Below are 14643 nucleotides of genomic sequence, written 5' to 3'. Positions count from 1 at the left end.
TAAGGAGTCTGGTTTTAACTGTCCCCTGATTTAAAGTGGGTCTGTGGGAGCTGGCAGGAAAACTCTCTCAATGCGCAGGTTAACTTCCCGTGCTAAATATGGAGTTACTAGAGAGGGTTGGATTTGCCTCTGTACGGATTGCAGCAGGGGAAAGAATTGGGTGGCAGACTATCTCCCAGTATGTTCTCAACAAAGTCCTTGTCCACCAGTGTCTCTTGTGCATTGATTTTAAATGTTCTGCCGCTTTTAGAAGTAAGTCATTGTACTGCAGTTGATCATCGACCAGCAAGTCTGCCACCGGTGGGTCTGAGTGATCTGGCGACTGTATGAAGTAGACATCCTCGTCATCGTAAATTTGGTTATCATCACCCATATCCCCTTGGTCTTCCGGGTCAGTCCAAGTTCCAGTGTCCTGAAAGTCTTGCATGGATTCACAATAAGCAAGCTGCCCCAAGTCCTGCTGCGAGGAGGATGCTCGAGTGGGTTCTGTGTGGGCTCTCTTGGAGGGGGGGCTGAGAAACTGCAGACCCACTTTGAGTAGTAGCTGGCCCGCTGTGTGGAGCACCCTGAGGGTTTACCAATACCTTGTGGCGGTAATCAAAGACATTAGCTAAGGAAGACATCTGTCTCATGACTATCAATCATCTCTGCTGAACATTGAGATGAACTTGGGATTACTGGGGGGGGGGTGAGCAGGTGGGGTAGGTGATGGTTTTGGTGCAGGTTTTTTTTTAATGCTGCATAGTCCCTGAAATGGTGCCCTCCCCCTGGGTCATAGTCCCGAAACTATAGCCCTTTTCTTGTGTTTTTGAAGACACATTTAATTGAATTTCTTTTTTTATAAAAGCGCTTAATACCCAAGTTGGTTTCTAAGCGCGGATCCAGGATTTCGAACCTCTGTTGCTCTGTGTGGTCTTGGAAGACCAGCCCCTTGCCCCTGTGGTATCCTCCATTCACATGTGGTTCTTTGAAATCTGACTCTTCAATAGCGTGTCTGGGACATGTTCCTTAATAAGCTAGTCATTTTTTAGCTCGGTGTAGCTTTCGCAGGGGCCTTCGATGAATCGTTGGACAGTCGTTTTTTTCGGCATGCGTGGGGCCGTCGACGCCTCTTTCGATGTTCGTTTGTCGGCGTGTGAGGACTTTGTAATTTTTGACACAGCATCAGAAACGGACTTGCCTGTCGGTTTCAGGGATCCATCGTGATGTGACTCCGATGGACCAGAGGACAGGGAGCTGTCGAAACTTCCCACTTGACGCTGTGTGTGGATTTCCAGTCGGTGCAGATTGATTTTTGCCTGTGGGAGGTGGGTTTTGTGCTTTGGTCATGCTAGTGCCGTCGGGTGTCGTCCCTGTAGCAGAACTGCCTGCCTGCCTACTGGGGTCGGGGGCTTGCAGGTGGACATCCGACGGATCCGGTTTGCCCTCGACATCACTGTAGAAGTCGATGCTGCAGTCACTGGAGGCTCCCTCAATGTCCATGGTGGCCTCAGCCTGCATGGTATGGTGGGCCCAGTGCTTTGTTTTGCAGTGTTTTGGGCTTGAACAGCCTGCACGATTTGCACTGTCCCTCGTTTTGATCCCTTGGGAGACCATGATTGCACACCCAGTGCAAGTCTTTCCAAGGGAATTTATGGTTACAGGATGGGCGTAGTCTCCATTGTGTATGGGGAAGGCAGCCTGGCGAAATAAGTGGCTAGGAAAGGGAGTATGCATTCTCTTAGGGAGACTAAAGAATGAACCACCCCCCACTCTCCCTACTGTGAGGGCCGAGGCCCATTGAGGCCTTCTAAAAACCATCTGAAAGGTTTGTCGAGACGAGCTGGTGTAGTCGTCGACAAAGGTAGTCCTCAATACCATTGCCCAAGATCTTGCAGGAGAACGGCTAACAAAAGAGTATACAAGATTTAATAATTTTTGTAAATAATGGCGATAGCCAGAAGGAACTCCGCAATAAGCGGCTGACAATGATGGCGGAAAACAAAACCTGAGGGACCTCGACACGTGAAGCACCATGGGTACAGTAGACATCACACTGGGGATAGTATTACTGGCACGCCCTGTAGACGTCCCTTTTCGAGTTTCGAAAACAACTAATAATCTGCAATTTCTACTAACTGTCAGCCTATGCATAGCATTTGATCCAAGCAGATTCCACAAGGCTCAGATCGAGTATATATACATATACACATATACACACATATATATATATATACACACACACACACACACACACACACACACACATATATATATGAGGGGGTAAGGGATTAAAACAGTTGGGGAGGTGGTGAGGGTTAAAACATTGGGAAACTGGAGATTTGGGGGTGGAGAGCCGACGCAAATAAAAAAAGACAAGAAATTCAGTATTTTTTCAGTGATCTGGTTTTGGTAAAACATGCCTCGATTAAAACGTTTTAGGGAAAATCACAGAACCGGTCTGGCCTGCCTCTCCAAGAAGCTCTTCACCCCATCAGAGGAGTGGGTCTTGCCCTTCACATACCTCTAAGGAAGAAAGAGCCTTAGGTGGCAGCTAAGCCAACAAGATCAGATGTACAAATAAACTTCTGCTTAACAAAAAATAGCTATGTTATGTTAATGCATTTGCAATGCGCCAAAACCAAAGGGCATCCAGGCGCCGTAACAGAGGAAAGAGGTGGCAGCAATGTACTCGTTATACGAACAAGACGGTCTTCAGCTGTTTTCTGAACGTCAGATGGTTCTCTACTTCACCTAGATGTTCTGGTAGAGCATTCCAGGCCCGTGCTGGCTGCATATTAAAAGCACGGCCATATCCGCAAACTCTTAACACAATCTACTTCTAGTAGGCATGCCTTTGCAGATTGGAGATTTCTTGTTGGTTGATAAACATTCAGCCTGTCTTTAAGGTAAATTGGTGCGTTACCAAAGACACATTTGTGGCAGATGGTCAGAAGCTTAAACTGGATCCGTGCTGAGACTGGTAGCCAGTGGAGCTTCTTCCGTGCCGCTGATGTCGGTTCGGTACGTTTCATCCGATATATGATGCAAACTGCTGCATTTTGAATTTTTTTGCAGTTTTTGGATAGCCGTCTTGTTTGCTCCCCCTAAAAAAGCATTACAGTAGTCTACTCGTGGGAGTGTCACTGCTCTAACTAGTTTAGTACTGTTTTCCTTTGAAACTAAAGGGGCAACTTGCCATAACACCTTAAGATGAGTGTTTTTTTGTGATTGCTTCCACATGAGCATCGCTATCCAAACTGGCTTCCAAAAAGGTGCCTAAGGTCTTCACCCTGTGCACCACCGCAATCTGGCTGCCATCAATTTTGAAACTAACGTAGAGATGGCCCAATTTATCTCTTGCTTGCCGGGGGCCGTACAGCATGAGCTCGGTCTTCGTTGCATTCAGGCCTAGCCAATTTGTTGTCATCCAACTCCCAACATCCAAAGTCCAGCTTCAGTTGGTCTTTTTCATAGTCCCCACTGATCTCCAGTGTTAACTGGAAGTCATCTGCATAGTTGCAGAAAAATAAATCCAGGTTCTCCAGATCCATGCATAATGGGATAATGTAAATGTTAAAAAAAAGGGGAGAGGCATGACCCCGGAGGGACTCCGCAGGTGGTAATTTCAGCGTTGGAGGCACTTTCACCCCAATGGACTCGTGAATGGCGTCCCTCAAGAAATTACTTGAGCCAATGTATTGCCCCCACCAAAAGGCCCCACAATGGTGGCCATTTGGTCCAGCAAGATCCTATGATCTAGCAGGTTGAAGGCTGCTGATAAGTACAATATCAGCAGCCCGACTTGCTTAGTTCCAGCTTAGAGAGCATGTTGGTCTGCAAATCCAGCAGTGCACTCTCCGTGCCATGAAAGCTCTGAAAGCCAGATGCTTCTTATGTAAAATGCCAGCTCCCAATACATAGGTCTGAAGTTGAAGTGTGGTAACTTTATCATTTCGTTTCAGAAAGAAGAGTACGTTTTTAATAGGCCTGAGCTTGGTTGCATCGTTGCGTTCCAGACCCGCTTTTTTCAGTAGTGGGGTAACCGCTACATTTTTTATAGACTGTGGGATAAGCCCAACGAAATGAAAGTTTACAAACCTGCAGAGGAATGGATCAAAAATGTCTTCATGTTCTAATATGATGCAAGGAGTTCTCCCGGGCAACTAGTAGGGTGCAAGGTTTTGTGGACGTTATGAGTCTCTGCCATAGTCAGCTCTGCGAACCTGAAACCAGTGTGGAGTTCCTGCTGGGACGGATTTCCATGTTCGGGGTTTTAGGAGCCCATCATGATATTAGCGTTACCCTCCTCCTTCCCCACCTTATTGTAATTCTCAGTAGTAACTAGAGGGTGCTTGAGGGTGGGAAGCCTTCCTAGTTAGTTCCTCCATAATCCTTTTTTGGGCACTTTTCAATTTGTCAGAAAAAGCCTTCTGAACTCTTACAGTCTTCACTAGTAGGCTTAAAAATAGGGCTGGTGACAGCGGGTTTCTCCCAAGACCTGAAAAGTCAGAAAAGTTCCTTAGTTTGATTTCCGGAGTGATTCATTTGATCATTATAGAAGCAGCGTTTGGCTTCTAGAATCTTGGCCTTGTATTCCTATCCAGAAAGAGTGCTGGAGTTGCTCTTCCATTGACAAATGAAAAAGATCAGAGCCCTTAAAGGGAAGGTCCATGATCTTATCAAGGACAGCCAACACAAATTGAGATGCTCGCAAGTAGGCTACCCTTCACATGTCAACAATCACCATGCTTTGGGAAGATGTATCCACAAGGCCCACCACTGATAGGAGCACATCCTGAGGACCTGTTTAGCCTCAGAGGCCAGCATAGAGCCCTCAAGCTTGTACTCTGGAAAGTACTAGTTTAATTCAGCTGGCTCCCACATCCTCCGATTGGCTGCAGCCAGCAAGGGCGTACTGTTGGCCTGGCAATGCCAGTACACCTTGTGGTCATAATCAGTTTCTCTTATTTCCCCCAGAACCTAGATCACAGAGCAATCCTGCTGAGGGTTTGGGCTGGAGAGTGGCAGCCACCACTACTGATAAAGGCTGAGGATGAGAGTCGAGGCACACTGACTATAAGGGCAAGGGCCTGTACTACCTACTAGTCTGTTCACCACTGAGCCTGAATGCGGATTGAGCCATATTCAGAGGGCCTCTGCCATGGCATCTTTTTGCAGAGGCACACCAAATTTGTCACTAGTAAGCACTCATCAGACCCCTGACAGGACCAAAGTCTTGACAGGAGGACTTTCCGGTGTGAGGAGGGGGAAGTGAGGTCAGGAGGGGTAGGGCGGGGGGGTCAAAAAATGTGAGCAACCCCATAATCCTCATGAAAAGCCTTTGACAAGGAGAGCAACTTCTCCTGGTTGTCTCCCATGTCCTCCATGACTCTTCAGGTCCCACTGAGGGGCCAGAGCAGGCAGAGGTGGTGGCTGCCCTTTTTGTAATGAAGGATGTAACAGAGGTACAAGAGCAGGTGCTGGAAGAGGCATAGCCAGAAGAGTTGGCATTCTCGCTGGGATCGATGAAACTATGCTAGTCAAAGGCATGGCAACAGAAGCGGTCGACTGAACCAACAGAGGCAGCTGAGGCAGCAACCTCCCAAGAATGGTATCCTGAAAGTAACCTAGCATAACCCAGCACTGCATGATCTGCGGAAACTTGACCCGAAATCTGTGTTTGGATGATTGTTGAGGAAGCTGGACCAGAGGGTTCTTTTTTCTGCGGCCGCCATAGTTCGAAGAGAACCAGAGAGAAATATGAGATGTCAATCGTCAGACCACTGCACTTTTGGGGCGCTGGCGTTGGAACCAGATTGCAAGAGAGGGCACTGTCTACAGGCCTGAAGGCCCAAGAACTTCATGCATCGCAGGACCTCAGACATATTTGTCACTATTTTGTGACCCTTACCATCTTCCACCATCTTGCATGAGCGTTTGGTGAGCTTATATGTCTTGTGGAGAACTACGGCCTCGCCAGAATGCTTGCCCACTGTGACATCCTTGGAGCAGCCAGGAGACAAAGCCTTTTATGCACCTTGTGGGGAACCACAGCATTACCAGAACATTTGTCTGTCGTATTCCTCTTGGAGGAGGTATGCAACTTATCCTTTTGGCATGCTCATCACCGTGACCCCATGGGAGTAGCCTGTTATCCTGAATTTAGACTTAACACCTCTGGGGTGGTGGGGGCCTCGGAAAGGCAAACGCATACATCAGGTAGCTGTCTACGTGCCCTAAAGTAATGAAGACTGCTTACCACATGCACACTTTTTCACCTTGAGGAACTCGTATTGATGCAGTGTCTTTGAGAAGATCTCCTCGGCAAGTCAACGCATACACTGACCAAGCGTAGCACCACTAGCGGTCCCACCGATGCTTGGGGCCAATACACCTCAGCTGAGTGAATGCAAATCTGTGGCAAGCAACTGCTTCAGACAGCACTGCTCACACATAAAAAGAAGCTCTAGCTGGCATAGGTGAGGGACCCTAAAGCTCCACCAAGGAGCTGTGGCATGCGTAGCAAAAACTACACACGTAAATTAAGAAAGATGAAAGAAAGAAAAAAGAGTGAAGTCCCAACCTCATTCCCATCCATTGCAGAGAAAAGGACGTCAGGGTGAGGACGACACCTGGAAGGTGCCGCCACCTATACACTAATTTGTGTACAAGAAACCAATCAATTCGCCAACTGGACAAACTTGTGTGATTTTGGGCTAATTAATTCACCAGTATGTGCCCAAATGATGACCTCTTACAAAACAAACAAACTGTATATAAAAACTGAACCTTACTGCTTCACACCACCATCTTCTCTCCTTAATGCTAGTGCACCAATGCCTTGATATTAGAACACTACTGGACTAAGGTTGTGAAGTGTGTGTGTGTAGGCCCAGAAAGGAAATGTTCTCCCTTGTAAAATGGACCAAGGAGCGCAGAGGCACTACTCCATACTGTATAGAGATTCTTGAATGTCAGCTTGAACTCTGCAGCACCAACTACAATCTTGGATATTGAATGGCTCATGTTCTAATTTATGATCAGATTTTCTGGGTGTAAAATGCAATGCCCTCCTACCATGTACATCAAAGATTTTGGATCCTGCTATGTTACATAATGCATTAAAGTTAGAAGGATTAAGTGAGGTTTCATGAAATGTTTAAACAAGTGTTAAGAGAATTACACTCTGTTGAAGACTGCAGCAGTACATAGCAAAGCCCAGTGAATCGTGCCTCGAGAACAATTGTAGGTCCAATTCAAGGGTCATCGAACTAGATGGCTTAATAAATAAAAGTAAGAAATACATACTTTGCCGATTAGATAACACCAGCATGGGCACCCCATTTTCTTTGTTAGATCGACCTCCATCACAATGACATTCTCTGGTTTTTAGAATAACTACAAAATGTCACATTTGTGCTCCATCAGTGTACACTTTGCCATCACCTACATTTGTATGTAATGTTTACTGCATTATTCCAGGGGTGTTTTAATAGCCTTCATTTACCAAACTTGAACTATAACAAGGAGTTACCTGGGGATACCAGACACTTCTATAAACTTAGAGCCCTCTTTAGGCCATGTTGTGTCCTCTGACCTTTGTGAAACAGTGCATATTGCCATGTATCCTTCAACCACACGAGAATTATTTGGTACAATCAATTGACAAATTTACCCTCACAACCTCCTTAGACCCTGGAGAGTAAAACTTGACAGCAGCTTCTATGCAGATGCCAACTTAACCAAGGATAAATACCTTCACTCGAGAGGAGAGTTCAACACACTTAAATGCCATTCATTGTAGAATTAACCAGTACATTCTTTCTTTCTAGAAGTAACTGTAAAGGGGTGCAATTTCAAAGCAGATGATATGAAGGGAGGACATGAGGTATGCGAGAAGCAAATAAAGACAAAAGCAGGAGCACCACATAGCTTGAGCACTGGTCAACTTACCTATTGGTAGTGTTGGTGGCGTTCTCCTTTAAATCAAGCTCCCTCTGCTGCAGAGCTACAACGTATCTTGAAAGGTCATCTGGGGTCCTGAACGATTGAAACAAAAAAGAAAATGTCAACTTCATGGGGAGTATAACATAATCAGGATTTCAAAATCTAGCACCAGGATGAACTCTAGGTCCAACTCTGTTTTTATGTCTGTGGTGGATAGCACCACCATCGGACCGCATTCAGGTTGGCTAACACTCCTCCACATGCCCCTTAACCCCAATTCGGAATTTAAAAACCGTTCTTGGCAATCCATCACTACTGCACCCTCCAATAATGGGCTTTGCACCACCTCCATGCAACAAAACTGCATTGCCACTAGAACACTATTGATTTCAGTGCTGTGTAAAGAAAGCATGGTAGCAAACAGTAAGACAGACAAGTGATCACAGTTCAAGGGTATTTATGAACATCAATTGGGTTTGCAAAACGCCCATCTAATCCTAAATCTAAAGATGGGAGCAGCTACGACCATCAAAAAACAATAACGCAGTCCTAGTAGAGTCTTGTCAAAGTAAAAGGGTCTATACTAATAAACCTACTGCCAATCCTTACTTATAAATACAAAATGGTGTGGGATAACAACATATGCAAAAGAAAAGTGTTCAAGAAATGATATGTCAGGATATTCGAGCCATTGGCTTTCCTTCCCCACTTTTTCAGCACGGGACAAGGCGGCATGCTCAGGATTAGCACGCGCTCTGGCTTCTCTAGCACAAGAATGCAGTTCAAAATCTCAGCATCAGGGCCTTCTGTGCCAAAGTCTCTTTGCTATTCAAAGTTTCTTATTTCAGAAGGCCTGAGGCGACAAACATTAAAGTTCCTTTCTTCTAAGGATTTCACATGCACACAATTGCTCAGGTGATTTACTGTTCACCTCGGGTCCCCCTCTGCAGTGCTCAGACCCACTTTAAAACAAAACCTTCAATCAGTCTCCCCCTGCCGGGTCGTACCAATGTCTCATTTTCCAAACTTTCTTTACTGTATTAACATCGAAGATATTCAACTGTGCGCAGGATTTTGCTGGACCCGTCGCAGGACCACTTTGATTCACAATTCTTTACAACTCTTTAACTTTCACTTCTGCCGTTTCTCAGCTGGATACCTTAGAGACCTTCGATTGAGCACATACGTGGGTGATTGAGTGCGCGATTGAGCACACCAGGCCCATTTCACTATCCTGCCAGTCATCTCTTCTGGCCGCTCTATAGTGTTCTCTCACCCAATATGTCCTTATTTGATCTCTCTGCATGGTCCCACTGGGATGAGGTAGATGGTTCTGCACTTGCTCCCAACCACAGCCTCTATGGTCACAGTGCCTTACCGGACACCCGCCGTGTACCTTCCAACTTGATCCGCAAGGGTTCCAGTCCTCAGCAACACTGGTATGCTTCTCCGGCTTCCCCTGGGCTATCGCAGTCTACTCTCTGCAGCTCCGCCACGCTGGTTTCTCCATGCATGTCAAGTCCCACCTGGACCACTAGGATGGCTGCCTTCCTGCCACCGGACATCGCATTTCCCAGCCTTTGGGTAAGTCTTGGCTCTTCTCTGACTTCTCGTCCCTGCCTTCCCTCGCCAGGCGTTCGGGTCTAAAGCACAACCTCTCCGCGTGGCTTCGCTCCCAAGCTCGATTCTCCTCTGCGGCAGGAGTTACAGAGGAGAGTCCTTTGTCAGTCTATATGGCAGAAGGACTTTCAAGTCTTGGATAGCTAGCATGTTTGTCTTGGTTCCACCTAAGGCTCTTCTTTGGCCTGTTCTTCCTTGTATCTGTACTTGGAGTCATCCATATTCACACTTCGTCACAGTATCGTTTACCTGAGAGTTACCTTATACAAAGCAGCCCTGTCTAACAGAAGAAAGGAGACAAAGGGTGGGAGTACTTGGGGCCCTATCCATGTTTGGTGAGCAATACCTGCTGGTATGATGGTTAATATACTGCGTTCTCCAAAAGTCTTCACCTCTCCCATAGAGGGGGGTCCCCTCCCTCCAATGGGATCCTCCCCCTGAACACTACCCCTAGCGGGACTATCGGGTAGCGGCCTCACCTCCCTGGCCAAATGGGAAGGCTCCACCTCTGGGGAGAAGTGATGATGTTGAGGATTCGTCACAATTCTGAAAGTTGCCCATCAGAGGACTATCCTGTGAGCTTTTAGAAATTGAGCATCATCCACATAATTCTATACAGAGACTCCCAGTTCCTGCATCAGTATTATCAGGGATGACAGGTGAACATTAAGTAACAGTGAGGGGGAAAAACTAAAGCCCTGTACGTTCTTCACATTTCAGGGTGTGAGCAGGCAAGGTGAAGGAAGGGATCGGAACTTTCGGTTATCTACTGACGAACAAGTTTATCCATGCAGGCACTTTCTCCCGACTCCCAGGTTAAATAGATGGGAGATGATCACCTGGTTGCTATTGGTGTAAAGGCAGACAATAAATCAAATGCTCCCAACACATCCAGGATCTACAAGCCGTCTACGATAGTCTAGCAAGGCCGGGATGTATCCTTTGTTGCTGGTAATGGGACAAAAACCTACCTGGACTGGATATGGACCTGCAGCAGTTTGACCATTCTTTACTGAAACTTGGCCGGGTACTAGTGATTGGAAAAACACCTAAAATAGGCACACCTGATCGGGGTTTAAGTAATGCTATTACCTAGACTAGCTTGAATTTTAGGGACCCAGTACCAATTTTTAGGGAATAATTTTAAAAAAGTCTCTTGAGTGCATCTGTGATCAAAGGGGTTTTCGCTATTCCTTATAAGTGGATGCTGGATAAGGATACAGTGGAGATCCCGAATGGTTGTGTATATGGGTACTTCCAGCTTTTTTGTTATTGAGGGACCTGTTTTAAGAGGGAAAGATGCATTTCATAATATACACAAGAGTTGTATAGACAAATTCCTGAATAGACTGACTAGAGCCAAAAGGCAGCCACCAACCATTGGAGCCGGTACAGCCAGCTGTGTGATGATACACAGCAAAACGTGGTGCCTTGTTGCACCATCATCATTAGGAACTAGGGTTCTTTTCAGGGGAACAATTGTTACTCACAGCCCGGATAATAAATCAGATGAAGGCTCATCAGGAAAAAGTTGGGTAAACTAGGTTGGAGAAAAACAAACTCTCGCACACCAGCAGTAGCGGATGAAACAATTGCTTTCTCAAACAGTCTTCATGGCTCCTCACAGATTCCTCCATTCCACTCTCCAACTCCTCTCAGGACTAATATTCACCAACATATTTCCTTCATATGATAATCATGTTCCTCTCCACTCAGCAATCCAGGAAAGTGGGTACAGCAATTTTGTAGTTTGGCTCTATTGCTTTGCAACACCACAATTTATTTTGTACCGTTTGCTGGTTTCTGTAATCCACTTACAGTACAGCTTGTATGCAATGCCTGTTGCAAGCCATGCCAGAGAATTCAACATACAGGTATCCATATGACTTCGGCAACTACCGCCCCACTGTGCACCTTCCTTTCCTTGGCAAGATGCTTGAAATAGCCAAAGTCAACTATATTTAAGGTCAGATTGATAGATCTGTAGGAGGCTATTGGCATTAAGCAGACTTCAAATACAGATGCAGATGGAAAACGCTACTATCCAAGAAGTAGATGATGCACTCTGATGATGGCCACCCCTGCCTCTGGGTACTACATCTCTCAACAGTCTTCGATACAGTCGAGCACATGGGCATTGGATAGAATTTCTGCACTGATTCACCCCTTACGTAGAAAATGAATCCATTTTTGTAATCATGGATACCCACAGATCACCAGAGTACGAGTCACCAGTGGAGTACTACAGGAATCCATCCATTCACCCAAGATCTTCAACGTCTACATAGAGACCGACCCTGGCAACCCTCAAAACTAGCCACAAAGGCCACATTTATTGATACGAAGATACACAAGTTGACCTGAACATTTCATCCATTGAAGACATCCACAACTCAAGGCCCGACTAGCTGGATTACCAACATGTAACTCGATCTGAACCCCACCAAGACAGAATTCCTGCTCCTCACAAAACACAACCATCCCACATCCAGACCAGACTTTCCATGAATGTCAAGGGCTTGATTCGACAGCTGACACTGTATAAGATGATGGAACTCCACATACACTGCTTCCTCCACTTCAGAACTCCCAGAGTGAAGAAACAAAAGACGGCATGGCACCAAATATCCCTCCTGTAAGAAATCAAGCCCTTCGTATCAGACACCAGCATAAAATTCAATGTGCAGCTCATTATCCTAACTCCACAGACGGAGGAAAATCCCTGCTTAATGGCATATCTACCATTTCCCTACCATCTACTAGATGCTTTCTACATGCGGCTGCTGACATCAAAAAATCTCAGAAAATATGATCACAAATTACACATTGCTTTTAGCCTAGAAGAACATGGTTAGCTTGACACAAACTGAGCAGGGGCTACTTTTGACTCACCAGGCCAACTGGAATCATAGAAACATACCAATGTGGTATTAGCGATATTTGAAAATAATTATAAAAGGGGAATTATGACATCTAAAAGCCATCCTATGTGGAATTCAGATTTGTGGCATACCATGTACCAGCTCTTTATTCCCCAGCGGTTGCTCCTGGTCCTCAAGTAATACCCAACAGCCAGGAGCTGCTTTTAGCTTGCATGCAAATATATATTTTGAGTAGGGGTTGATTGAAGGGGGGGGGCGCTGTTGTGCATGTACATTGTGGCGAAATATGAGCCCATTCAAGGCGTATTTATACATCTGAAATATTGTCAACAGATTAATGAATTTAGAGAAGACTTTGAAATGCAAGTTTACCAAAACTTTGAGGTAGATTTTGATCACAGATATCTCTTCAGTGAATATTAGGACAATCTGAACATGTTCACCATATTTATTTATTTATTGTGCATTTATTAGGCGCTTATACAACAAGTAAAAGTGTTTCAAAGGGGGTTCAATCCCTTTTATTGTACAACCAATCTACCATGACACAAAAAGGGCACACCAGTGAAGGTCCTCGGGCCCAGCTCTCCAATACAAACAGAATAACCATGAAGGTCTTAAAAGGATAACTGTACCTGGGTGAGTGAGTGTAATCAATGAATATTCAAAGCATAATTAGAAAGTGTAAAAAAGGACCTTTACGGAGACCACCAGGGGGCGCAGACATGCAGGCAGCCTAAGCCCGTGTCTCCCTCTCCAGCGACAACGAATGCTGAACAAAATTGTCCAAGAAAGACCCAACGCAACGCGAAAAGTGTACGGGACCAAACATGAACATTTAGGGACGAAGCGGAGGAAGTCTGGAGAAGAATCTTAAGCGTCTTCCCGGTAAACGCGGTCCCGGAAGAAGAACGCTCGAAGCCGTCACACCAACAACAAAGATGGCAGCCGACTAATCGAAGCCGAGGATTCAGGACATCCCGAGGCGGGCGAGAGCGAAGTGCCCTGCAGCCACGAGCCACAAACCGGCGGCAGCAGAAGAAACGCAAGGGATACCCAGTAAGGAGTGCGGGAGGGCGCGATTGAAAGCCCATAAAAGTGAGGAACGGGCTCCCGTAGCTCCATCCGCCCCTCCCCCCACGGATCCGCCGGAGGCACGCATCCCATCGTACCCGGATTCCCGGCTCAGGTCAGGGGCGACACACGTAGCGAGAGACTGGTGGTTCCGCGTTACCTGGGGGAACCCTGCAGGGCCGGTTCAGCGAGCGCAGGACACAGGGAAGAGCTCTCCACAGAATATCAAAACTCGAGCCCCCAAATACTCATAGCCCAGGTGCACGCCAGCATGAGAGCCACACGTTAACTCGTTGCACAGCCACCACAGATTGCTGAAAGCGTGTGGACACTCTCACGCACTTAAATAATAAAGCACCGGTGGCCATCACATCCCAAATTGGCACCTGGCTCCATTCAGGCTCCAAATCTTTCGACAAGCTGGGCGGAGACCCCCAGCGACACGCATGGACAGAGCACTAGCGCTCTCATACAGAGGCGCAAAGCCCCAACGCCCAGAGAACCTTGAGTTATCTCAACCCACTGCGACACGTGTGCACAAAATATAGAGATATACTTTGAAAAGCTACCCATTCCAAGATAACACCAAACACCTGCCAAACTCCACGCACAAACTGGATCCAGCCACCCTGGCAACGCTGCGCAGGTTCAGTCGCTCAAACGGGGCAATGGAGCAGAATGAAGCGCAAAGCACCTCGGAGATACCAGGTAACGACCGTGATAGTGCCACAAAATCTGACATTCGCCTCCTGCTCGGGGAGATCAGGTCAATAAAGACAAGCCACACAGAAACTGTAACAGACCTCCAATCAAAAATGGCCAAGGTAGAAGATAGGCTGGACGCCGTGGAGAATGTCCAGCAATCAGGGGACATTATCACCATGCAGTACGAAGCTCGGCTCCAAGACCTAGAGCAGAAGGAACGAGACGCAGAGTCCAAAATAGACGATCTGGAAAACCGGGAGCGGAGAACCAATATAAGAATCATGGGCCTCGAGGAAACGCAGGGGGAAACCCCAACCAGCTTGGAAAGCAAAATAAAATCCCTGATTCTATCTCTCTATGAGGGCGAAGACCCTCCAGCAATGCAATTCGACAGGGTACACAGAGCGGGTGGCCCACCGCGTGGACCCCGCTC

General features: G+C 46.6%; 1 protein-coding gene across 3 annotated transcripts in view; it reads right to left on the bottom strand.

Moving 5' to 3' along the window:
* MAD1L1 (mitotic arrest deficient 1 like 1) overlaps window positions 1-14643 on the bottom strand; it is a 3106940-nt gene that overhangs the window by 2630755 nt on the left and 461542 nt on the right. For all 3 annotated transcript variants that reach the window (XM_069647622.1, XM_069647623.1, XM_069647624.1), the window contains one exon: window positions 7936-8022. In XM_069647622.1, the coding sequence (XP_069503723.1) occupies window positions 7936-8022 (87 nt within the window). The remainder of the gene's footprint in view (window positions 1-7935; window positions 8023-14643) is intronic.

This window comes from Ambystoma mexicanum, chromosome 2q, assembly GCF_040938575.1.
Source record: "Ambystoma mexicanum isolate Mex_15411 chromosome 2q, UKY_AmexF1_1, whole genome shotgun sequence".
NCBI lineage: Eukaryota > Metazoa > Chordata > Amphibia > Caudata > Ambystomatidae > Ambystoma > Ambystoma mexicanum.
The sequence above is the reverse complement of the archived record's forward strand: the minus strand, read 5'-3'. Positions and strand labels throughout refer to the sequence as shown.